General features: G+C 49.4%; 6 protein-coding genes across 6 annotated transcripts; 2 read left to right on the top strand and 4 right to left on the bottom strand.

The window, feature by feature from the left end:
* Positions 1-399: 399 nt before the first annotated feature.
* On the bottom strand, positions 400-2,188 carry BDR25DRAFT_352306 (uncharacterized protein; the record flags this gene model as incomplete). The annotated part of the gene is made up of 11 exons (XM_033695000.1): positions 400-431; positions 476-620; positions 679-735; positions 776-898; positions 950-985; positions 1,023-1,150; positions 1,252-1,784; positions 1,832-1,886; positions 1,947-1,958; positions 2,082-2,108; positions 2,167-2,188. 11 exons carry the CDS (start codon positions 2,186-2,188, stop codon positions 400-402), a joined length of 1,170 nt encoding a protein of 389 aa, XP_033550670.1.
* Positions 2,189-2,890: 702 nt separating this feature from the next.
* On the top strand, positions 2,891-4,737 carry BDR25DRAFT_352304 (uncharacterized protein; the record flags this gene model as incomplete). Its single annotated transcript, XM_033694999.1, has 13 exons — positions 2,891-2,900; positions 2,964-3,098; positions 3,227-3,264; positions 3,302-3,348; positions 3,376-3,780; positions 3,809-3,843; positions 3,880-3,920; positions 3,996-4,099; positions 4,341-4,374; positions 4,403-4,461; positions 4,537-4,580; positions 4,605-4,665; positions 4,701-4,737. The coding sequence occupies 13 exons, from the start codon at positions 2,891-2,893 to the stop codon at positions 4,735-4,737; spliced, it is 1,050 nt and encodes a 349-aa protein (XP_033550669.1).
* A 13-nt stretch (positions 4,738-4,750) lies between these two features.
* Positions 4,751-6,550, bottom strand: BDR25DRAFT_301928 (exoglucanase-like protein 1 precursor). Its single transcript, XM_033689685.1, has 3 exons — positions 5,816-6,550; positions 5,491-5,768; positions 4,751-5,439 (listed from the first exon to the last, which is right to left on the bottom strand). The coding sequence occupies exons 1-3, from the start codon at positions 6,381-6,383 to the stop codon at positions 4,912-4,914; spliced, it is 1,374 nt and encodes a 457-aa protein (XP_033550668.1). The 5' UTR covers positions 6,384-6,550; the 3' UTR covers positions 4,751-4,911.
* Positions 6,551-9,252: 2,702 nt separating this feature from the next.
* On the bottom strand, positions 9,253-11,221 carry BDR25DRAFT_256741 (uncharacterized protein). Its single transcript, XM_033686428.1, has 2 exons — positions 10,677-11,221; positions 9,253-10,619 (listed from the first exon to the last, which is right to left on the bottom strand). The coding sequence occupies exons 1-2, from the start codon at positions 10,963-10,965 to the stop codon at positions 9,352-9,354; spliced, it is 1,557 nt and encodes a 518-aa protein (XP_033550667.1). The 5' UTR covers positions 10,966-11,221; the 3' UTR covers positions 9,253-9,351.
* Positions 11,222-11,618: 397 nt separating this feature from the next.
* BDR25DRAFT_341086 (uncharacterized protein) lies at positions 11,619-15,482 on the bottom strand. Its single transcript, XM_033693576.1, has 3 exons — positions 15,420-15,482; positions 15,037-15,314; positions 11,619-14,972 (listed from the first exon to the last, which is right to left on the bottom strand). Exons 2-3 carry the CDS (start codon positions 15,275-15,277, stop codon positions 11,830-11,832), a joined length of 3,384 nt encoding a protein of 1,127 aa, XP_033550666.1. The 5' UTR covers positions 15,278-15,314; positions 15,420-15,482; the 3' UTR covers positions 11,619-11,829.
* Positions 15,483-16,199: 717 nt separating this feature from the next.
* Positions 16,200-21,910, top strand: BDR25DRAFT_281826 (carbamoyl-phosphate synth; the record flags this gene model as incomplete). The annotated part of the gene is made up of 3 exons (XM_033687924.1): positions 16,200-16,884; positions 16,935-21,802; positions 21,854-21,910. Exons 1-3 carry the CDS (start codon positions 16,269-16,271, stop codon positions 21,908-21,910), a joined length of 5,541 nt encoding a protein of 1,846 aa, XP_033550665.1. The 5' UTR covers positions 16,200-16,268.
* Positions 21,911-22,127: the final 217 nt, after the last annotated feature.

Below are 22,127 nucleotides of genomic sequence, written 5' to 3'. Positions count from 1 at the left end.
TGGTCGAATGGTGACAGGCATCTTGGGTGCCGTGTGTCGTTTCAGTGAAAGAGGTTGCTCTCTGATGTTAACTTCTGAAGTTGCTTGCCGATGGCGGATTTAGTCGATGCATTGGAAAAAGGAACCGGTTATGAGAGGGGAGGTGGGTATTTGTGTATCAAAATTTGTGTGTGTGAGTCAGGTAGTCTAAGAGCTACGTATGTCAGTGCCATAGTTACTTCAAAGCCTAACCTACTAATCCACTCCCACAATAGGATCTTTTAAGAATCTGAAATGTCCTCCTGAAGGCGAGAAAGGTCGACTATATTTTACCTTCTTGATGTCATACAAATATCACTGTCTACTTCCTACAGCACAGCATGCTACAAGGTTCTGAGATGTGGGCATTTCGGTTACTCCTCAATACCTCCGAGAACACGTGGCTACTAGGTCTCATCTGTGGTTCACGTCAATCTTCCAAAACTACATCATTGACTCAGCCCAATAATATGATAGCGAGAATGCTTAGGGTTGGCATAGTTCTCGACGGACTCCAACCCTGTGTCACGGTTTGTGAAATTGTTATCGAAGAAGCTGAACCAACCTAGCCGAAAGTCTAGACTTGTCAGAAATGAAGAAAACTAGACCGAATGCTTCGCGGCTGATCGCAAGTTAGCAAGCGCATATAGATCTCCTTACAAAACTTAGATAGGCATCGAAGGTACCCGAGTTTTCCCTTTGATGAGAATAGCAGGTCTGCACGTAATGTAGCCTGTGCGACGAGAAGCTATTGCACGCGAAAATTTGAAGCACCTACTAACTCCTTCAACACTACCAAGTAGAGCGTTAAGCAAGCAGCGCCTAGTTGGCGAGGCATTGCTAGTGGAAACGTTGATACGGAAGAGGAATAGTGGAGGTTCTAGAAACCGCGGTTCCTTGTATTAGTAAAAACCAGCATATTAACCCACACAGATGAGCACCCCGAAATGAACACTCGCATCAGATTCTCAAGTCCAGGTGACCCCACAAGCAGTCCCTCGAACTATAGCCCTCTTGACGTAAATACCTCCATACCGCAGGGCCCGGTACCATTTTTCTTGCCCCCCAATCCCTCTTCCAATTCCCTCCGCATATATTAAACCTGGAGTAAGGCCTGGGCAATCGACACTGGCTTCACCGATCTAGCATGCAAAGTTTCTCTTGACAACGAAGGAACTTGCCCCTCTAATGCTTAATACTTCTATAGCGTTGATGAAATGGACCTGGCCGCACAAATCGAGTTAGAATACCTGTCTGACATAGGTAGAAACAACTTCACCTGTGAGTATCTCTCGTTTCTTCTTTCTAGTTTGACCCTACTAAAGACGCAATATTTAGGGAGTGGGGTGATAAACACTTGATTCGGTGGGTTCACTTTGCGTTTATGGACTGTATTTTCACCGATTGTAGCAGTTCTAAAACACTTCGGTAATAGTGGCGTTAGTCCATATGGTGGGCAGAAATATGGGAATGGTTGGGAGGGAAAGCTAGGACACGAAGGTGGGGGACTGAAAGGATGAATATTGAGACAGTTTGGCTGGAAGAGAGGCCAAGCAGGCTGTGGAGAATGGAAAGACGTTGGTGGAGAAGGCCATGCGGGAAAGAGGACATGGAGATCTATGCTTTTAATTTGTTGCTTAAGTAGGTGAGGGCTACCGACCGAAGAAGAACCAGTTTGGGGCTCATCGCAGATCTTGGTGGAAAGGCTTGAAGTCCGTAGGTCGTGAGATTTATCCTCCATAGAATTTTCTAGACTGCATTTATACCTCATCAGAGCCATTTCCTCATCCCAAATTCTCACGCTGGATTTCACTTCAGCCCTGCCATTCCTCTCGATCTGATTAGAGGTGGTATTGTAAATTTATCATCTGATCCACATCAGCAAATCAACGCTTAACTTATCTATTATGCAATATCAGGTACCTCACTTACCACTGCATCTCACTCCCACGGAGGGTCTTACAGAGGTAAACTTGAAATACTTTTCGGTCTAAGAACATAACTGATAGAGTCCATTGCCTTGTCTAGTTATTGTATGTGAAGCTTTCAGGGTAGGGGGTTACAGAAATCATGAGGAACTGAGTTGATTGCTAAAGGAGTGTACCTAGGGTCTATATATATGTAAGAAAAGGCGTAAGTCTTGGCAACGTGTGGCTATTGTGTGAGCCATGCGTGAATAGTGCAGACATTGTATCTGTAAATACCGTCTATATAAAATTACTAATATCAGCATTAAAAGGTAACTTGAATCAGAAAAGAAAGCATGTCGGGCTAGACTAGACAATCTACAAGAAGTAGCTGCTTGTCTTGCTGCAAAAATTAAATGGGGAATTAAGGAAGAGACTTGAGCGAGATGTAAAGAAAGGTTGGGTTATCTAGTTAGATTTCTACATTGCATTTGGGAAGAAATTATTAGGAGAGCACAGAAAGGTCGGGTTTAAAATTTAGTGACTTCTCTGGAATACAGGTCTGCTCTCGTTTAGATACTTTAACAAGCGCCGGACCGGCAGAGCTGCCACCAATGGGGGCTTCAATCACACTCATAGTGTTTAGAAGATTCCCCTTCTCGCTTTGTAGTTTGCGCACGACGGTATGAATAATTCCCTGACATTGGTATGAAAGAACATCGCTAGCAGACCCGCCTTCTAAAGACTTCCAGGTTCACTATGTGTTTTCAAAATAGTCGTTACGAGAAAAGTGCATGCAATTACTAACATCTGGCAGGGAGTGCCAGTCATGCCTACCTGACTCCCACGAATAGCTTACTTATCTGTGTTTAGCCGTACACGAGTTAGCTCGACACTTTAAGCGAACCATTATTCTATACATTTTACACAAGTATACTTTCGTTAATTTGTAAGGTGTTGATCATATGCTAGGCTGTATTTATTATAGTTCTAGTAGTACTATCTACGCAGTAGAGTATGACCACCATATATGTTAAGCCTATGTAACCGGCCAAAAATCCCTCGCCATAACTTTGGCTCTGGATTCATTCTTCCAGCAAACGATCAAATATAGACCTCAGTCGGTCGCGACGGAAGACAGAGCTGCTGGTTCTACAACATACAACTACAATGGTCTCGATTTAAAGAAAATATGTCCATTTGCTACAAGAAAGCATAAATGTTTAGTTTCGCTTAGAATGAAGTTTAGCAGAATCTTATTAGTATTGCTGAGGTAGAGTGTGTCAACACCCAATGTCAAGGATGGATCTCAGATGTAGCTACTGCTAGGACAAGAAGGGTGAATTAGGAATCTCAAGGGGTTGGGAGGATAAGAGACCGCTGTAGGTGGCTGCCACCATGTTATTGGAGAGGCCAACTTCTAGTCCCTTCGACAATGGGATCCATGCAGTATTCTGCAACACAACAAGGAGTACTTGCAAACATTACTGAACTCTGCCAGAGCCTCTTCATTGGATCCCAATGGTCCTGCCACCGGCGCTATCGGGGCTCTCTCACACAAAATTGATCAATTCACACCTCCGAGGCCTGTTTACAGTCGGGACCAGCGTCTAGCCTTGATGCGACGGTACCGCTATTCCCCCCAAAGATATCCTGTCAGAGTGGACAGCATAGCTCGATGCCCTGCCCACTTGGTCATAAATTCGCTACTCCTCCAAACTCTCTGGCTTCCTAGAGAGAGTAAACTAACTTTGTTGACTGATACAAGCGGCAATCGGCGTTATCATCGCCCGTCGGAAGCCCCCCGAGACAATGAAAACTATAGTACTCAGGGTAATTCTAGCACGCCGCTTGGGTGCGGGCTCATCATGACAACATTGAAGAAGAATTGTAAGGCCGATTAGGCCGAGTGTTATGAGTACAAGGGCCAACATCTCGAAGAGCCATTCTTGAGGCCTGCAAGCATATCTCATCCTAACATTTGATTTGGGTGTTGTTCCACTCGAGCCCTAAGGCTATATTGCTGACTGAACAAAATGTTCCCCCTCTTGAATTGCACCTACAGGGTAGATGCATGTGCACATGCTTGGGCGGTCTGCTTTGGTCATTGTGAAATCATTGATTACACATGGTCAGGACGAAACGTTACTTCCTTGTGCTAGTCATTTCAATTTGTGTAGAAAGATAAGCTATGATATATAATTCCCCATAAATATTAGGCATATGTATATATAAAACTTATATCGTGGTACGTGATAGATGCTCACTATTTCAGGTTTAAAAATAGTGTAAAAAGAAAACAAGGTAGTATTGCCGCAATTGTGATACCTCGCCTTAGTTGCTGTGTATAGAAAAATTAGCTTGGTCCATTCTCTCTTCTAATTTCCTGACCCTTCTCTGCTGTCACAAATTTAGAATACGAATATACGGTTGTGAATACAAACAGCAGGTCTTGACTCATCGAAATGGTTGGATAGTGGACGTCAATCCTAACCGAGCGCGTCCCCATTTGCCATCCCAACAGTCTTATTGCGTCGTAAGGGCAAGGGCTTGCCCTTATTCTCCGATCCTAAACCTTTACATTTCACCTTAGCGCCCAATGAATGCATAGATTAGGCTACATTCGATGCAGCAAATCTTTTCTGAAAGCTAAAAGTCAGGAATTAATTCAAGCCTAAGTCGACTCGAATTATGAAAGAGAAATGCCCGTTGATTACTTGGGACTGAACTCAAAGCAAAAGTGGCACAGCACAGTCCAATGTGGACGAAGGATAGCAAAGGGTGCGAAATGATGCAATATCTGATCGAGTAATGACCACCAATCGCTCCTTTATAGATGCAGTTTTGTGTCTCCTACATTCACCTCCGAAACATATACATCAGAAAAGTATAATGAAACCCCCAGATTTTGGATGCTTACATAGCTCTAGGATCTAAGCTCTAACCCGTTATGCGAGATCTCTCTTAAAGTGATCCCCTAAATAACTTATTTGGCCGCGGCCTCATCGAAGGTGGATCCAATTGGACCGAAGCGGATGTTGGAGTAGATGACCTGGGCATTGGGAGAGTTGGCCTCAACGTCCTCCGGCTTGCCGGAGCTGGTAGCACAAGTACCACGGCCGACACCGGGGGTGGATGCGTCCTTGTCGGTGGGGTAGGTGGAGTCGAGCCAGAGCATGTTGACCGCATGGTCGTCCCACAGAGACATGACTAGGACGTGGCCGCGGGCAAGGGAAGCAGCCATCGCGTTCAGTCCACCTTTGGCCTTGTACGAAGAGGTGTCACCGAAAACGGTCTTCTGCTGCTCGCACCAAGCATCGGAGATAGAGTTACCAGTGATACCAGAGATTGCCGATTCGCTGTTCTTGAAGACCTTGCCGCCCTGAACGTAGAAGCGCTTGATCTCAGAGAGACTGGATCCGGACCCGACAAACTGAGTAACCACCGTCATCTTCTTATTAGTATCGAGAGTCATTCCCGGGCCGTAGAAGTCCTTGACACCCATGCGGTAGCTCTGTTATAAAATCAGCTTCTGAAATATTTATAGGGGAGGCGATAGTCATACGTTGAAGTCACAACCATCCTTGTCGCAGATACCTCCATATCGATTGTCACCATCACCGCAGTCAGTGCCCTCACACCTGACCAGCCCATTGCCACTACAGGGATGGGGAGTATAGGCAGTAGAAATGGAATTTCCCTCCCAAATATCCATTTCTGGACAGCAGGCTCCCCATGTGCCGCTTCCAGCGTTCTTGTCGTTGCTAGATGGCACCCAGCCAGCGGAGTTAGCCTCGCCATTGATCCACTTGATATCGTGGGGGCACTGAGCATCACAGTAACCTAAAGATATGTCAGACTATGATTGGCGGAACCATTTACGCACTCACCAGTTCCGTATTTAGCACCAGCCTTGTTGTTTCCTTTGCCCATGCCACCATCAGCCGCCATTTCAACGAAGTACAGAGCACCGTTCAGGCCACAGGGAAGCTTGGAGACATCCACATCGAAAGTGAACTCCTTGCCAATCAAATTGAACATCTGATATTTGCTGTCGGATTCCATAAGGTAGGTTCGGGATCCAATGTTTGTCGAGTACGAGCCCTTGGTGACGAACTTCAGGGTAAGAGCATCGCTACCGGCAGTGATGCCGTATGTGCCAGAATAGTCGGCACCATCGATGGCACAGTTCTTCGCGCATGCCGCACCGTCCTTGCAGGAGGTGGTGTTCCAGGCGTTATCTGTGTAGCAGTTGGTGTAGCCGCTGGTGAGATGAGCCCATCTCCAGTTCGAGTCGAGAGTGATGGAGGCACTCTTGGTCGTGCAGCTAGTTCCGCCCTTGCCAGTGCAGGTCTTCCAGGACATCTTTGGGTGAGTCTCGGTCTGCTGAGTGCCGACTTGCTGGGCACTGACAGCCCCAAAGAGGGAGAGAGAAGCGAGGGCGAGTGATTTGTACATAATGGCGGATCGATGAATTGCTCTTGGATGCTGAGGAGCTTCAAGACATAGGGAATCTACCCTTATATACGTCGTCAGCCATCTGCAGTCTACATGCTTAATAGCTTGAATGGTGTCTTAGGGGGGGGAGCGCCTCCAACCATCGACTTCGCCATAGAGTATTACCACCAATCCCACAAGGGCTACGGCCCGCCGGGAACACCGAAAGTAAACGGAATGGTCAAAAGATGAAACGGAGACGAGATCCTCTCTCATCGTGGAGCAATTCTGGGGTAAATGCGGAGATCTGTGCGCTACTTTGTGTTGAGTCTAGGGTAACGTGATACCCAGACAATGTTGGGTATGTTGCTTCTAGAGTAAACTCCGGATAAAATATCAAGTTCTAAATGGTTTCCCTGGGAGGTAATCGATGTGAGTTGCTGAACGGACCCGTGGAACGAGCGTTTTTTAAAAAGGAGTTTCCGTTACAGTAGTATGTTGTAGAAACTTTCCCTGAATGATGGTATCGATATTTCTCGCTCTAAACCTTGACACTGTAAGGTCTTGCTTGAAAGTAAAGAGCTGTTTCTAAAATGTCATATGCCACGAACTGTTGAGTACCTGCTTCCCTAGGCATGCCAAGGAGGCTGACACTCCGTCTTTCCATGGAGTTTCAGGTGCAGGGTTCGCTCAGATTGCTTGCCCCACTTGGAAATCTTGAAGAACTTTCCAGAACACATACCCAAGCCGGCGGGGAAAGGGATCTATAACCCAGTAGCTACTCTTCAGACGCCGAAGCCCAGGACTGCGGTCGCCGAATTGTTGGTATGAGTGACTCTATCTTAGATTGGACGAAGCCTAGGTCCCAAGCGTCCATTAATACTAGCCACATGCAGCTGAAAGAAGCAGGAGTCGATATCGTAACGGTCTCGGAAGGATACTGCTGCAGGAGCAATATGGACACTACCTGCTGACATCTAGATCTACCAAATCTTGCCATACTCCTGGAGCAGATAATCAAAATAGAATAAGATCTGCAAAGGATCTATACGGGCGAGCGCCAATTGCTTTGAATTGATAATAGTGTTATAGGTGTGGATCACTGGGATAGTTAGGAACTTGGCGTAGGAGGTGAACCTTCCGGAGCGGACGGGAACGTTTCCTTCAGATTCTAGCACGTGCCTTGCTGTACTGTAAGCCGCCAAGTCACTAAGATCTCCACTAAGTAGCTTGGTTCCGAAGAATCGGTTTAGAAAATCTCCCTCCTCCTTGGCGACATCCAAAGCAGGTACGCCAATGTGGATGTAATCCTCAGAGCAAAACTTCTCGGTCCAGCAAGCGCGATTGAGACCTTCATCTAATGGACCTGAGGATTTGTCTCAAGGTATGACTAACTTTGCGTCGCCATTACACCAGATATCATCATGGCTGTCAGCAATTTTTGTGCCCAAATCTCGACCTGGATGTACCTTGTGACTTTCGCCCGATGTCGAACCTGGAAAGGGTAGATAGACGCCGCAGCGATCTGCTCATTCATGCTATCGCATAACGAATTCAGGCTAAGTCGATCTCATGCGGGTAATGAACCATGACCAGTCGTTACGACCCTCGCCCAAAATCCAAAAAAATGTACGGGATTTGGGTAGACGAATCCAGGTTTGCGAACATGTTTTGTTTGGGCGGACGAATGGCAAGTCTCGTGCAGAGCCTCGACAGGGGGGAATTCAGATCAGCCTCAATCTCAGTGTAACCATGAGACGTGCCACAAAGTCGACGTGTGGAATATAGCCCGCCAAGGGTACGAAAACTTTTGAAGTGAGGTATTTGCATGTACCGATAAGCCTCCGCGTCGAATGCGTCCTTTCACTCTTTGTTGTAAAGTGATTCAATGCAAGATACCTGCAGTCATTTGGGTTGATGCAGAGAATTAGATTCAGGGGCCATGTTCCTTCGAGTTTTTGGGTCGGAAAAGCTCAATGGCGAGTAGCGCGCTTCAGAGAAGAGAGAGAAGATAACTTATACTCGGGGACTCTGAAAAGTTGACGGTGATCAAGAAGGATGGCGTTTGGGATGCGGAGTTGCAGAAATTTCAACAACCTCAAAGGAGATAATTGATTCCTGAGGACACGCAGCGATGATGCGTGATGTGCAAGTGCCTAAGACTCTTGTTCTTCATGACAAGTCAATTTGAAGGACTTGGGAGGATAACGATGGTCAATTCTGGCAAGGGAGCGATGCGGCGACGAGCATGGAGGTGCGGAGATGGCGGGATACTGGAAGTGGATAATCCTGGCTGAATTGTAGCGATCGCACTAGTATGAGAACGGAATGGCCATTTTTGGTTTACGCTTCAACTCAAACGAGTGGTTCTTGTAGAGCGACATGGTCTCCGACTTTCAAGCGTAAAGCACCTTCAGCTACTGCCAAGGCCAGAATGTCGAATAGCGAGTTGCTGTTATCACTAGTGAGCTCGCTGGTTGCACGATCGCATCATTACCCATTGACCGGGTTGCTTGTGCTCAAAAAGGGGATGATTTCCTTCTCTCTATCTCTATGGTCTCGGAGAAGGTAGCAAAGAATCTGATTTGTAACAGAAGGTAGAATCCTCTTGACGCCTTAATGAATTCTAGGAAGAGGGTTGAGAGATCAAACCTACTGTGGTTATGTTTCGTGGGATGCGATAGCATGCAAGAGATTAGTGTGGCCTGTACTGGAAGATTGCCCAGGAAGTCTGAGCATTCACTACTTTCCCCGAAGTTTGTTACCAAAATATGTACCTGTACATACCCCTCGGGCTTGAAAAAAAGGCTAAGAACCAGAAGTCCCTAGGCCCTCTGTATTCTATATCCATATCCCTAATCCTGATATACATACATTTACATTCATGCCTCATGATTCATATCCCGTTACCCATTGCCTTCCATGCCATCTCGTATCCACCCTTACACCAATACCTAACCATCTCATCTCAATTACTCCTACCACATTGTCACAAAATCCTCTTTCGAGCTCTCACGGCTTGCAAAAAAGCTCCGTAGCTCCAGGTGAGGTCTTTGGCGCCACGCTCGTACCCAGTGACACGATCGAATTGCTCACTGAGACTTCCCTCCGCATCGGTGTGCGTCTTGATCACCTCCATGAACTCATCGCCCGCACTTTTTAGTCTCTCGATCACACTGTGAAAAACTGCATCGCTAGGACCATATGTTGTATCCGATTGTGGTTCTAGCGACGATGAGGACATCAGGGCTTCGTAGAATGGTAGGCCTGTAGAGGAGATGGTGAGATTGGAAGTAGTCACCAGATGCTCGGCGGTGATATACAAGACTTGGGCAGCAGAGGCCGTGCATAGGAACCAGGGATTTCCCCCACGCTTATCGGTACCGTAACCATCGTACACATCCTCGGGATAGCGTCCAAGGCCTACTCCTTCCATAGCGTTGTCGTCTTCCTCGGACGAGGGTGCGGCATTAATGGGGAACCGGGTGCGTTGGTCCTGAACGAGGGCTAGTAAGGAGACGAGAAGCTCGTCAGAGTACGGAGCGTAGACAGGGGTATGAGAGGATGCAGAAGGGTAGCCGTGGAGAGATCCGAGGAGAAGGCCGCAATCAAGACCAGTGCGAGAACTGAACAGCGTTTCAACAAGATGCCCCTTTCTCTCGTCCCAAAAGCCATGGACGAACCGTTCTAGCCGCTGGGCTTGCTGGCTGTACCAGTCTGCAGCTCCCCCATCTTCAAAAGCTAAAGCGAGGTCGGCACCTTCTCGCATGGCTCGCAACTGAACTATGGCGGTAAAGAAATGAAAGCCGTCTACTTCTTCCCATAGGTCGAAACTACTTTGATTCCAAAAATGGGACACGTACTCCAAGTCGGCCTTGATGATGCTATGGGCAGGGAGTGATGGGTCATAGAGAGGCTTGAACCAATCCTCTCCACTATCGCTAGCCCACAACGAGGGATGAGAAGTATTGTAGGCCCGTAGGTATGCCATCAGGGTTATGGCCCGCAGTGCAGGGCCATCTCGCTGAGGTCTTCCCCAGGAACCCACGAAGGGAGAGCCATCGGCTTCAAACTTCGGCTCACCCAGGCCTGACAGATCGCCAAAAGTGCCGGACGGATTATTTGTATGCTGCAGTGCGGATTGGAGGTTGGAATAGTCGTTAAGTATGGCAGAGAGCTGTGACGAGAGACTCGAAGACGCATCTTCTGCGTACAGGTCCACGAGAGTAGATGTAGTGATGGCAGCGTCACGAACCCCTATGGTGACAAGTCAGCCGAAAGAATTGAGACACAGACGAAGGAGCTCGCACGCACATTGGTAAAAATAGTTCGGATGCTCTCGGGAGGGACTGGCGATCACAGAGCCCGGTGCCGCATCCTTCACATTCCGTCCACCAGGTGCCACGTTCGCCAGCAGCTTGTCTAGGGCGATTCTTTCTTCTCTTTCAAGCCACGCATCCAGTGTATCCTGTAGCGGCTTCTGCGCCTGCTGTGCGTGCCCAACGCTTAGGAAGTTCGAAATGGGTGGGAGAGGCGGAATTGTGAAGGCGAAGGCGTAGAGTAAGACATAAGCAGCAAGTACAAAGGGTATCAGTAAAGCCATAGCGAAGACCAGCTCAAGAAGGTAAACAAGTAAGTTAAAGAAGTCACACACCTGGTGCGCGCATAGGAACAAAATCTAGGAGAAACAGGTGGTGGTGTTTTTCACTCGCAAATGGGTGTCGCTGTGGTAGAAGTGGAAGAGACCGGAGTGACGGACCGAGGGCCATGGCCACGATGGGCACGCGAGTGAGGAAGGAAGCGTGCATGTGCCATGCTGCCTGCCTGCGTGAGCTCACGATCCAGTCGGGTTGGAAATGGCGCAGTTTTGGAGAGTGACGTGGGCGGATGATGTGAAAAAGCCATAGGCCAAGCCAAAACCAGACGTCAGAGGCCCGAGGACATGTCACAAGACATCCTGAATCCAATCGAGCCCGGCCATTCTGCGCACTTTCGCAGGTACCCCGCTAGGTCGCCACAGATCCGGCTTTGAGCTGCAGGAACTGCCACTGAACCCCCCCGATGACGGGTGTCCCGACTCCCGAGCCTCTTGAGATGTCGTCTCGCGAGCACGTGACCCACAAATGAGGGATCATCTCTTGTACACCATATTCTCACATAAGGTGGAACTCAGTGAGAGTGCCATGTAGTTGTTAAACCTCTTGCTAGAATTAGGTAAACGCCAATAAGATGTGAATTCCTATCCTAAATGACCCGATTATATTCTATGCTGAGCAGCGAGGTGCAATTGTGCGTCCCAACAGCGAAATTTATTGTATATTATACAAAGGAGCGCTCACAGAGCCATTATAGAGAAGAGAAGATACGGTATAGGTATCGGTCCCGAAAACAAACTTATGATGCATGAAAAACCAAGACGCCATATACCAAATATGCAAATACCACGAGACAACCGCAGAAATGCATGTCACACGCTGGAGCCCATTCGTTCCTCTCCTTTGCCTCTTCTGTCGTTTCTCCTCTTCCCCTTACCTTTCTTCTTGGAGTGCTCCTCCGTCGCACTGTGTCCTTTGCTTCCATCTCTGCTCGGCCCACCGTCTTCGCTGCCCTTTTTCAACCCCTTGACCTCTTTGAGAACATCCCTGAACCCTTCTTCTAGAGTCGTCATCCTGGCCAACATAATCCTGCTCATCCTGTTTGACTCCTCGTCACCCCCTTCTCTAGCTCTAGCCCTCGCAGCCATTTCAAGTTGAGTAGTGAACGAAGCAGGCAACGCGCCCAACGCCCCGTAGTCGGGGCCATGTCTGTTGTCACCCAAGTCTGAAGCTAAGTCCAAAGCAACTGCGTTGAATGAAGGGTCTCTCCGACGTTGATCGAGGGCGAGAAAACTTGCGATGTTTGGTGTTGATCGATTTAAATTGTGGGGCGGCATTATGGGGCGCGGTCGAGTCGTTGGTACCCCAGACAAAGCGAGGCGCTTTGGTGTGCGACGGCCGTCTGTCACGATGCGGCCTGGTGTGACAGTGCCACTTCGAGTGCCCGCAGGGGGAGCTCTAGACGGAGACGTTGAGCGAGACATTTGCTCCATTGTCTCCTTCGACGGACTAAATAATACAGTATTTGTAGATAGGTTCCGGCTGTGCCCTGGCTTTGTCCTTGTGGGCGGTCTTTGACTGGTAGCTGTACCGTGCGGTAGTCCGGCCGACGAGAGTGAACTTCCCATTTTAGGTGTACGCGGCTTGACTGTCATGGGAGTGCGGAAGTATTCCTCCTCTGACGTTTCATAACTGACGACATGTTTGTTCTCTTTGTCTAGTTCTTCGTTGGTTTGTCCAGCGACATGATCGGAAGGTACCCTGTCATCATCTTCGTTAGTCACTAGCTCATCATCTCCGTCTGCATCCGTTTGCTGTGGCAAATCCTCCATACTCATGTCGGGCTCTTCCTCTTCGGCGATTGAGAAATGGCGATCGAATGTGTTGATGTTGTTATCTGGGTCGGAAGCTACAGACCGGGTCATTGCTAGAGGGTGTTTGCGCCTGTACTGAGTATGTCCTGCGGTCATAGTACGCCGTAGTCTTGGCCTCTTACGGGTTTCGAGGCGGTCAAGCACTGATCGCGTGTCTTCCAGAGGGGGAAGGGCTTCTCCACCATCGCCAACACCCTTCATCCAGTCCGTAACAACGTTGCTCGAATTACGCCTGCTGGGAAGTTGTTCCGACGTCCCATTGAGGGTAGGATCACGAAAAGGCCGACGGAAAACCTCCTCGAGGGCACGATCTTTATGGAAAGTGGTGATGGAAGGTTCCCGTAGCCGGGTCCCAGGACTGAATACATCTGTAGGTCCGCGGAGCGTGAACGCAGGCAATTTTGAGTGAGCCCGGCCACGCTGTTCTACTAGATCGGTCGGTCCGTATGCGAAGTTCGACAGGAGTAAACGTTCGTAGAGAAAAATAGAGAACAGGATTGGGATGTGGGTGACCTTAATGATGAGCCGGTTCATTCTGATGAACCTCCGGAACGACATGCAATATTTCATTGGGATGACTAGCCATCCAAGTATGTTCGTCGGAGCAATATACGAGAACAGGGCATCGGATTTGACCATCGAGATTGTGTTGACAGCGAATAGAAACTGGTGTTCCTCATTCCCGTTTTGTACAATAGCCATAAACGAATTGGTCAAAACGGTGATCAAAATCGTGACGATGAGAAAGTGACAAATAAAGAGGAATAAAGTCAGGAGGGTTTGGCCGAGAGGGTTATAATCGCCCCATATTTCCCATGCGGCTGGCGTAAAACCCATTAGCATCTGGAATAGAGCATAGGCTGCACTTGGTGCGTCTAGATCCTTCTTAAAGGACATGGTGAAGGCGACAAAGAAGCCACTGCAGCTTATGACGATCAGTAGTAGGATTGCCACCAAGTCCATGGCCATCATGCGGAAAGCAATGAGTAGCTGGGAGAAATACCGATAGTGGTCAAGAGCTGAGAAGAGCCGGGGGAAAAGGAGAACGGCTGTGGAGCCAAGAACATCGTAAGCCATGCTCGCAATATAATGCCTTCTAACATCGGGCATCAAGATCCCATAGAGGCGAAGGATGTAGTAGACCATGAACATTAACAGAATGCCAAGGTCGAAGGCGTTCCAGACACTCATGATATACAGCCCAAAACCCTGTTCTGAGAAGCCAACTATTTCGTCGAGCATGTAGCCGGCACTCCAGAACCAGAAGAGAACCTCGAGGGCTGTGATATCATCAGATTTCTCCCGAAGCACTGCTACGAAGAGCCCAAGCATAATCGCATATGAAACCGTGGTGAACATTTGCCGATACCGGGGCACACGAAGCCGGGACAGCTTAAAAAGCGAAGCATCATGAGGATCATAGAGAGTTACAGTGCGCCTCACGATCGGGAAGCCAGGAAGACTACGGCGTGTAGTTTCCTGCTTCGCAGATGACGGACGACGGGAAGGGCCTCGTCCGGGCGAGACGTCTGCATTGATAGCATTATAGAGCCGGTGCTGCTCAGGCATGTGTTGGCCTAGCGCTGGTTGTCGATGCAAGCTGTCTGCGGCGGAGTGGAAGACTATCGTCCCTGCCCAGATAGCCTCGAGCTGCTGGACGACCAGAGGGTGGGCTAAGAATTTCTTGGCCTGAGCGCGGATAGAGATCTCGAGAGTGGATATGCGGGCGGAACGGGGTCCCGATCGCGGCCTGTTCCCCCCCGGAGTCGCAGTGCCAGCTGCGGCAGGAGCCAAGCCCTGCAGCGGATCGAAGTCGTAGGACAGGGCATCAATAAGCTCACGGGTGGAGAACTCCTTTAGTAGGCGCATGGCAAGCAGCTCGCATATCAGCGCTCTTGATCTGCTCACGCCCACATTGCCCGGATTAGATTCTCCTTCCTTCCTGAACTGCAAGCAATTGGCTAGCAGACAATACAGGGTCCCACGCGAGAAATGGTCCGAGAGGATCTGCTGCTGGATGGGCTTGATGAGGAACTGCGAGACCTGCGGCGAGCGAAGCTGCTCCCAAGATAGGGTGGTCTCGCACCGCTGGATGACGATTATACGGATTGAGTGGGTGGTGTTGTAGATGGGGAGGCGATCTATGGGCTTGGGTTAGCAGGGCATGTTGAGGTAAACAAAAGCGGCTTATCAGGCAGGTGCTACCTAGGAACTCGGAGAAGACTGGCAGCAGCGGCCCGTCATTGCGGACATGGCCATAAGTGTCCTCGTTGTCCTCCTCGCCATCGTGCTGTGCTGCATAATCGTCGTCGTTGTCGTCGTCAGACACTGAGCGCTCGTTATCGGGGTGTGCTTCGCGGCGGTTGCGGTACAGATTGAAGGCAGCTAGGAGCGGCGTGCGCTCAGACCGAGGGCCATTCTGAGTGCGCAGGAGTGACGCGAACATGGGAGGACTCCGGGGTTTCCAGCGTCCTCTAGGGCGTCTTGACGGGTCAGCTCCAAAGAACGTGGTTGTGGTGGATGGACCCTTAGAAAGCTGGGAGAGCGACGGCTAGGGGGAGTACCTAATGATAAATGGAGACACACACCTTCCCTTCGTGCCACACAGTTGCAGTTCCCGCTACACCGACTTTCCTCAGGTCCAACTTGTCAGGCTGATGGAGGGTCAGAAGGCCTTTGAAGATGGCCGCCTCTTCTCTTATCTATGAACTTTCCCCACGATTTGGGTGACGGCCAGCCAATAGCGATCGTTAGCCCCGGCGAGTGTGAGAAGGCGGATCCCTGACTGCACATTAACGAGCATATCTCATGCAGCACGATGATGCGCGCAACAGCAGACCCCTTCGACGGCGATATCCACGATGCCGCAAGCCTGACAAGGCGATTACTATTTTGACACGGAGTAAACAGCAATTGGTGAAGATCGCGGCCGTGTCAAATGTCATTGGCCGGCCGGGCGAACCGTGGCTCAACAAACGGCGGTGGCTGCACCTGCAAGCTCCTCCCTCGTCGATTTTGCACGTGATTGTACGTCTCCGGCTCGAGGTCAACATTTTTCATCCCGACAAAATGGGTGGTGAGCCACAGCGCTTTCACCTGTTCACTCTTGCCATTCTCCAGCATGAGCGGCCCGCCTCCGAGAATGCTGTGTGTCGCCTGGGACATGCTTGCGAAGGCATTTCGCTATGCTGCTTTGTCCAATCCTTCCAGGAAGCCGCGATCTGGCCGAGATGCATCTCGGCTGCATCCCACCAAAAAAAGCTCTGACGCCCGCCCCGCATTAGTGTCATCTGGGCCTTGCTGCCGCAAATCGGTGTGAATTTTTGCTGCTGCATCTTTTTTCCAGCTGAAAATTCCCCATTCCTCTTCGCGTCCTCCGTTGTCTGCCCGAAATCTTCTTCCTAAAGGCTCTCGAAGCCCCCTCTTCTCCCCTTGCCATGGCCAATCCGACCTCCTATGAGCACAACATGGCCCTCGAGCTCCAAGATGGCCACGTCTGCTTCGGCCAGAGCTTTGGTGCTGACAAGAGCATTGCGGGAGAACTTGTCTTCCAGACAGGTATGGTGGGCTACCCAGAGTCAATAACCGATCCCTCCTATCGAGGGCAGATCCTCGTCATAACCTTTCCTCTGGTGGGCAACTATGGCGTGCCGTCGAGAGAGGAGAGGGACAGCTTGCTCAAAGACCTACCAGCCTATTTCGAAGCGGAACAGATTCACATTGCTGGTCTGGTCGTAGCGTCCTATTCGGGAGAGGACTACTCGCATCATCTCGCCACTTCCTCATTGGGAGCATGGCTGAAAGAGCAGGGTGTACCCGCCATCACAGGCGTTGACACACGAGCCCTAACAAAGCGTATCCGAAAAGAAGGAAGCATGCTCGGTCGCTTGCTGACAAGGTCGTCATCCCCGACCCCCCTCGCCCCCCGCCTTACCAATGGAGAAGTCGACACTAAAACCGTGGCCAACGGTGACGTCCCAGAGCAGAATTGGAGGAGTGAATTTGAGCAAATCGCATGGCTAGACCCCAACAAGAAGAATCTCGTTGCAGAAGGTGATGTGAAAATGCTGCCTCCCGCGAGGACTCTTCTGATACCTGAACAGTGTCGATAAAGGCCCCAAAGATCTACTCCCCAACCTCGTCCGCCGCACTTAAGCATCCCTCTGGTCGCCCTGTCCGAGTAGTATGTGTAGATGTTGGGCTAAAGTACAACCAACTACGATGCCTTGTCAAGAGGGGTGTCGAGGTCCAGGTCGTTCCCTGGGACTACGACTTCCCCCAGCTCGCAGGCACCGAGTACGACGGCCTGTTCATCTCGAACGGCCCGGGTGACCCTGCCGTGATGGGAGCTACAGTGGCGCATATTAAGACAGCCATAAACGAAGCTAAAACCCCTATATTCGGGATTTGTCTGGGACACCAATTACTGGCTCGAGCTGCTGGCGCAGATACTGTGAAAATGAAGTTCGGCAACCGCGGCCACAACATTCCATGCACCAATATGATCTCTGGGCGATGTCACATCACATCTCAGAACCACGGTTATGCAGTGGATGCGAAGACTCTGCCACAGAAATGGGAAGAACTCTTCGTGAACGCAAATGATGGCAGTAACGAGGGCATTCGACACACCAACCGACCCTACTTCAGCGTTCAGTTCCATCCTGAACACACCCCTGGACCGCGTGACACCGAGTACTTGTTCAATGTCTTTATTGATACTATCAAGACGGCAATTGAATCACCTGAGGCACTGTCAATGGCAGTTCAATTCCCGGGAGGTACGGCTGAAGAGAATAAGAAATTAGCTCCTCGTGTGAACGTTAAGAAAGTCCTCGTGCTTGGTAGTGGCGGCTTGAGCATTGGGCAAGCCGGAGAATTTGACTACTCAGGAAGTCAAGCCATCAAGGCTTTGAAAGAAGAAGGGATCTATACAATTCTGATCAACCCTAACATCGCTACTATCCAAACATCAAAGGGACTTGCTGATAAAGTCTATTTCCTCCCCGTCACTACTGAATTCGTCCGGAAAATCATTCTGAAAGAACGACCGGATGGCATTTACGTCACTTTCGGAGGCCAGACGGCTCTCCAGGTTGGTATTCAGCTCAAGGATGAATTCAGAGAACTAGGCGTCGAAGTCCTTGGCACACCCATCAGCACTATAATTACTACGGAAGATCGAGAGCTCTTCGCCCGTAGCATGGAGTCTATTGGCGAGAAATGTGCCAAATCCGCTTCCGCAAGTTCTCTCGAAGAGGCCAAACGCGTGGTGAAAGACATTGGCTTTCCTGTCATTGTTCGAGCTGCTTATGCCCTCGGTGGCCTCGGCAGCGGATTCGCCGAGGACGAGGCCCAACTGCTTGACCTGTGCAATAAAGCATTTGCAGCCAGCCCCCAAGTACTCATTGAGCGAAGTATGAAGGGATGGAAAGAGATCGAGTATGAAGTGGTGAGAGATGCCCGCGACAACTGCATCACGGTCTGTAACATGGAGAATTTTGATCCCCTGGGCATCCATACAGGCGACTCTATCGTTGTGGCTCCTTCACAGACGCTTTCTGACGAGGACTATAACATGCTGAGGACTACGGCTGTTAATGTCATCAGACATCTTGGGGTGGTTGGAGAATGCAACATCCAATATGCTTTGAACCCTTTTTCTAGGGAATACTGCATTATTGAGGTAAATGCTCGTCTATCCCGTTCATCTGCGTTAGCATCCAAGGCTACAGGCTATCCTTTAGCTTTTGTTGCTGCGAAACTTGGACTGGGCATTCCTCTTAATGAGATCTCTAATTCGGTCACTCGAGTAACTTGCGCTTGCTTCGAGCCGTCGCTTGATTACGTGGTCGTCAAGATCCCGCGGTGGGATCTAAAGAAGTTCCTTCGCGTTTCCACTTTACTAGGATCTTCAATGAAGAGTGTTGGTGAGGTAATGTCTATTGGTAGGACATTTGAAGAGGCTATCCAAAAGGCTATACGGGCTATTGACTTGAACAATCTCGGATTCAACGAGACCGCTGCTTTGATGAAGATCGACCAAGAGCTGCAGACGCCTTCGGACCAGCGACTATTTGCTATTGCAAATGCTATGAAGGCCGGGTACAGCGTCGACAAGATATGGGAGATGACTAAGATTGACAAATGGTTCTTGAGCCGTCTCAAGGGTCTTAGTGAATTCGAGAAGCTCATGTCCACCTACAACACCGTAACCATTACGACACCATTGATGAAACAAGCCAAAGAACTCGGTTACTCAGACCGCCAACTTGCCAAATTCTGGGGTTCGAATGAACTTGCTGTGCGCCGAGCCAGAGTTGATGCTGGCATCTACCCAGTTGTCAAGCAGATCGACACCGTTGCCGCCGAATTCCCGGCAGTGACGAATTACCTTTACTTAACTTACAACGGCGCCGAGCACGACATTACCTTTAATGATCGAGGCATCATGGTCCTAGGTTCTGGAGTCTATCGAATTGGGTCGTCCGTCGAGTTTGACTGGTGCTCTGTGCGAGCTATCAGGACTCTACGCGAACAAGGATTCAAGACCGTCATGGTCAATTACAATCCAGAGACTGTGAGTACAGATTACGACGAAGCTGATCGATTGTACTTCGAGAACATAAGCCTAGAAACTGTATTAGACATTTATACCATGGAAAGCTCTAGTGGAGTTATTATCTCGATGGGTGGACAAACACCAAACAACATTGCCCTTCCCCTCCACCGAATGAACGTTAAAATCTTAGGTACTTCTCCTGAGATGATCGACACGGCTGAGAATCGCTACAAGTTCTCTCGAATGTTGGACCGCATTTCAGTCGACCAGCCTGCGTGGAAAGAACTCACAAGCATAGAAGAGGCGACAGAATTTTGCGCAAAAGTATCCTACCCTGTTCTCGTTCGCCCATCCTACGTTTTATCAGGGGCAGCTATGAACACGGTGTACTCTCAGGATGACCTGGCCGCCTATCTCAAGCAAGCTGCCGACGTCTCCAGGGAGCATCCGGTCGTGATCACGAAGTATATCGAGAATGCCAAGGAGATTGAGATGGATGCTGTAGCACGAAATGGGACGATGATTGGTCATTTCATCTCGGAACACGTAGAAAATGCTGGTGTTCATTCCGGAGACGCGACACTGATTCTTCCACCACAGGACTTGGATCCCGAAACAGTACGGAGAATTGAAGACGCCACTCGCAAGATTGGTAACGCACTCAATGTAACAGGCCCGTTCAACATCCAATTTATCGCAAAAGACAATGAGATAAAGGTCATTGAGTGCAATGTGCGGGCCTCGAGGTCTTTCCCCTTCGTCTCAAAGGTCATGGGCGTTGATCTCATCGAAATGGCAACAAAAGCCATGGCAGGTCTTCCCCTTGTAGAGTACCCCACTGTCACCATCCCCGCGGACTATGTCGGAGTTAAGGTTCCCCAATTCTCCTTTTCGCGACTGTCTGGAGCGGACCCAGTTCTCGGCGTTGAGATGGCTTCCACTGGCGAAGTGGCGTGTTTTGGTCGGACAAAGTACGAAGCTTACATCAAGGCCCTTATCTCCACTGGATTCAAGCTTCCTAACAAGAACATCCTTCTGTCTATTGGTTCTTTTAAGGATAAACTGGAGATGCTGCCCTCTATAGAGCGCCTCCACAAGATGGGCTTCAACCTATTCGCTACAGCTGGCACAGCAGACTACATTCAAGAGCATGGCATCCCAGTGAAGTTCCTAGAAGTGCTTGCTAGAGGCCAAGACCAAGATGAACAGAAACCAGAGTACTCATTGACACAACATCTTTCTAACAATCTCATTGATCTCTACATCAACTTACCTTCAAGCAACCGGTTCCGAAGGCCCGCAAACTACATGAGTAGGGGTTACCAAACAAGGCGGATGGCGGTGGACTACCAGACCCCATTAGTCACTAACGTCAAGAACGCTAAATTACTCATTGAGGCGTTATCCCGACACTATGACCTTGAAATTAGTAAAGTTGATTTCCAGGAGTTTTTCCCTGCACCTGGCGCTCAAAGCGAACAATTGTCTCTTCAAATGTCTAGGCTGAACGGGTCACCATCTCTGGCTCAACTACTGGCGAATTCGCCTTTCAAGAGAAAGCATATCGTTTCTGTCAAACAGTTCACCCGTTCTGAGCTTCATCTCCTCTTTACCATTGCCCAAGAAATGCGACTTGGAGCTCAGCGGGAGGGTTGTCTCGATATTCTTAAGGGAAGGGTTCTATGCACTATGTTCTTCGAGCCATCCACCCGCACATCTGCCTCCTTCGATGCCGCGATGAAGCGTCTAGGGGGTCAAGTCGTGGTGGTCAACGAGACGGTATCCTCGACGCAAAAAGGCGAATCGATTGCCGACACCATCCGCACCCTTGGCTGCTATGGAGATGCCATAGTTCTTCGCCATCCATCTGATGACTCGATAGATACCGCGACGAAGTTCTCGGACGTACCAGTCATCAATGCTGGGAACGGCAGCCGCGAACACCCAACGCAAGCACTACTGGATATCTTCACCATCCGCGAGGAATTGGGAACTGTCAACGGACTCACAATTACGTTCGTCGGTGATTTGAAGTACGGTCGCACAGTGCATTCGCTCTGCGAACTCCTGAAGCATTACGATGTCACTGTCCAACTCGTCTCCCCCACTTCACTATCCATACCTGAGTCAGTGCGCGATGCACTGAAATCCCGCGGTCAATTGTCATTGGAGACGAACGATCTTACATCTGAAGTCATTGCTGAGTCGGACGTGCTGTACTGTACTCGGGTTCAGAGAGAGCGGTTCTCCGATCTCGCGCATTACGAAGCGGTCAAAGATGCTTTTGTCATTGATAACAAGGTGATGAAGAGTGCCAAGGCGAACATGGTGATTATGCATCCCCTGCCCAGGAACAATGAGATCCATGAGGAGGTGGACTTTGATCCAAGAGCCGCGTACTTCAGACAGGTAAGTCTCTCCACGAGGATATTTTTCGTTCCTTCTGCTAATATGGCCTAGATGAAATATGGCTTGTATACCCGCATGGCGCTTCTGGCATTGGTCATGGCTTCCTGAGCCACTCCTAAAAGTCTAATTTACTGCATACTTCTTTTTAGACCTTTCGGAAAGTATCATTCATGTTTTCCTCTCTCCCTAAATTGCAGTTCATGTTTGGCGCTTGGGTGATTTTAAAAAGGGTAACGCAAAAATGGTTGTTTTTTATTCTAGAGTTTATCACATAGTCTTGTAGAGATCAAAAAGCATTAGACGGGAGTTATTATTTGGCGGCATA

The sequence above is a fragment of the Lindgomyces ingoldianus genome (assembly GCF_010093535.1).
Source record: "Lindgomyces ingoldianus strain ATCC 200398 unplaced genomic scaffold BDR25scaffold_8, whole genome shotgun sequence".
In the NCBI taxonomy this organism is placed as follows: Eukaryota; Fungi; Ascomycota; class Dothideomycetes; order Pleosporales; family Lindgomycetaceae; genus Lindgomyces; species Lindgomyces ingoldianus.
Note: the sequence above shows the minus strand (reverse complement) of the source record. Positions and strands in the feature narration are given on the sequence as shown.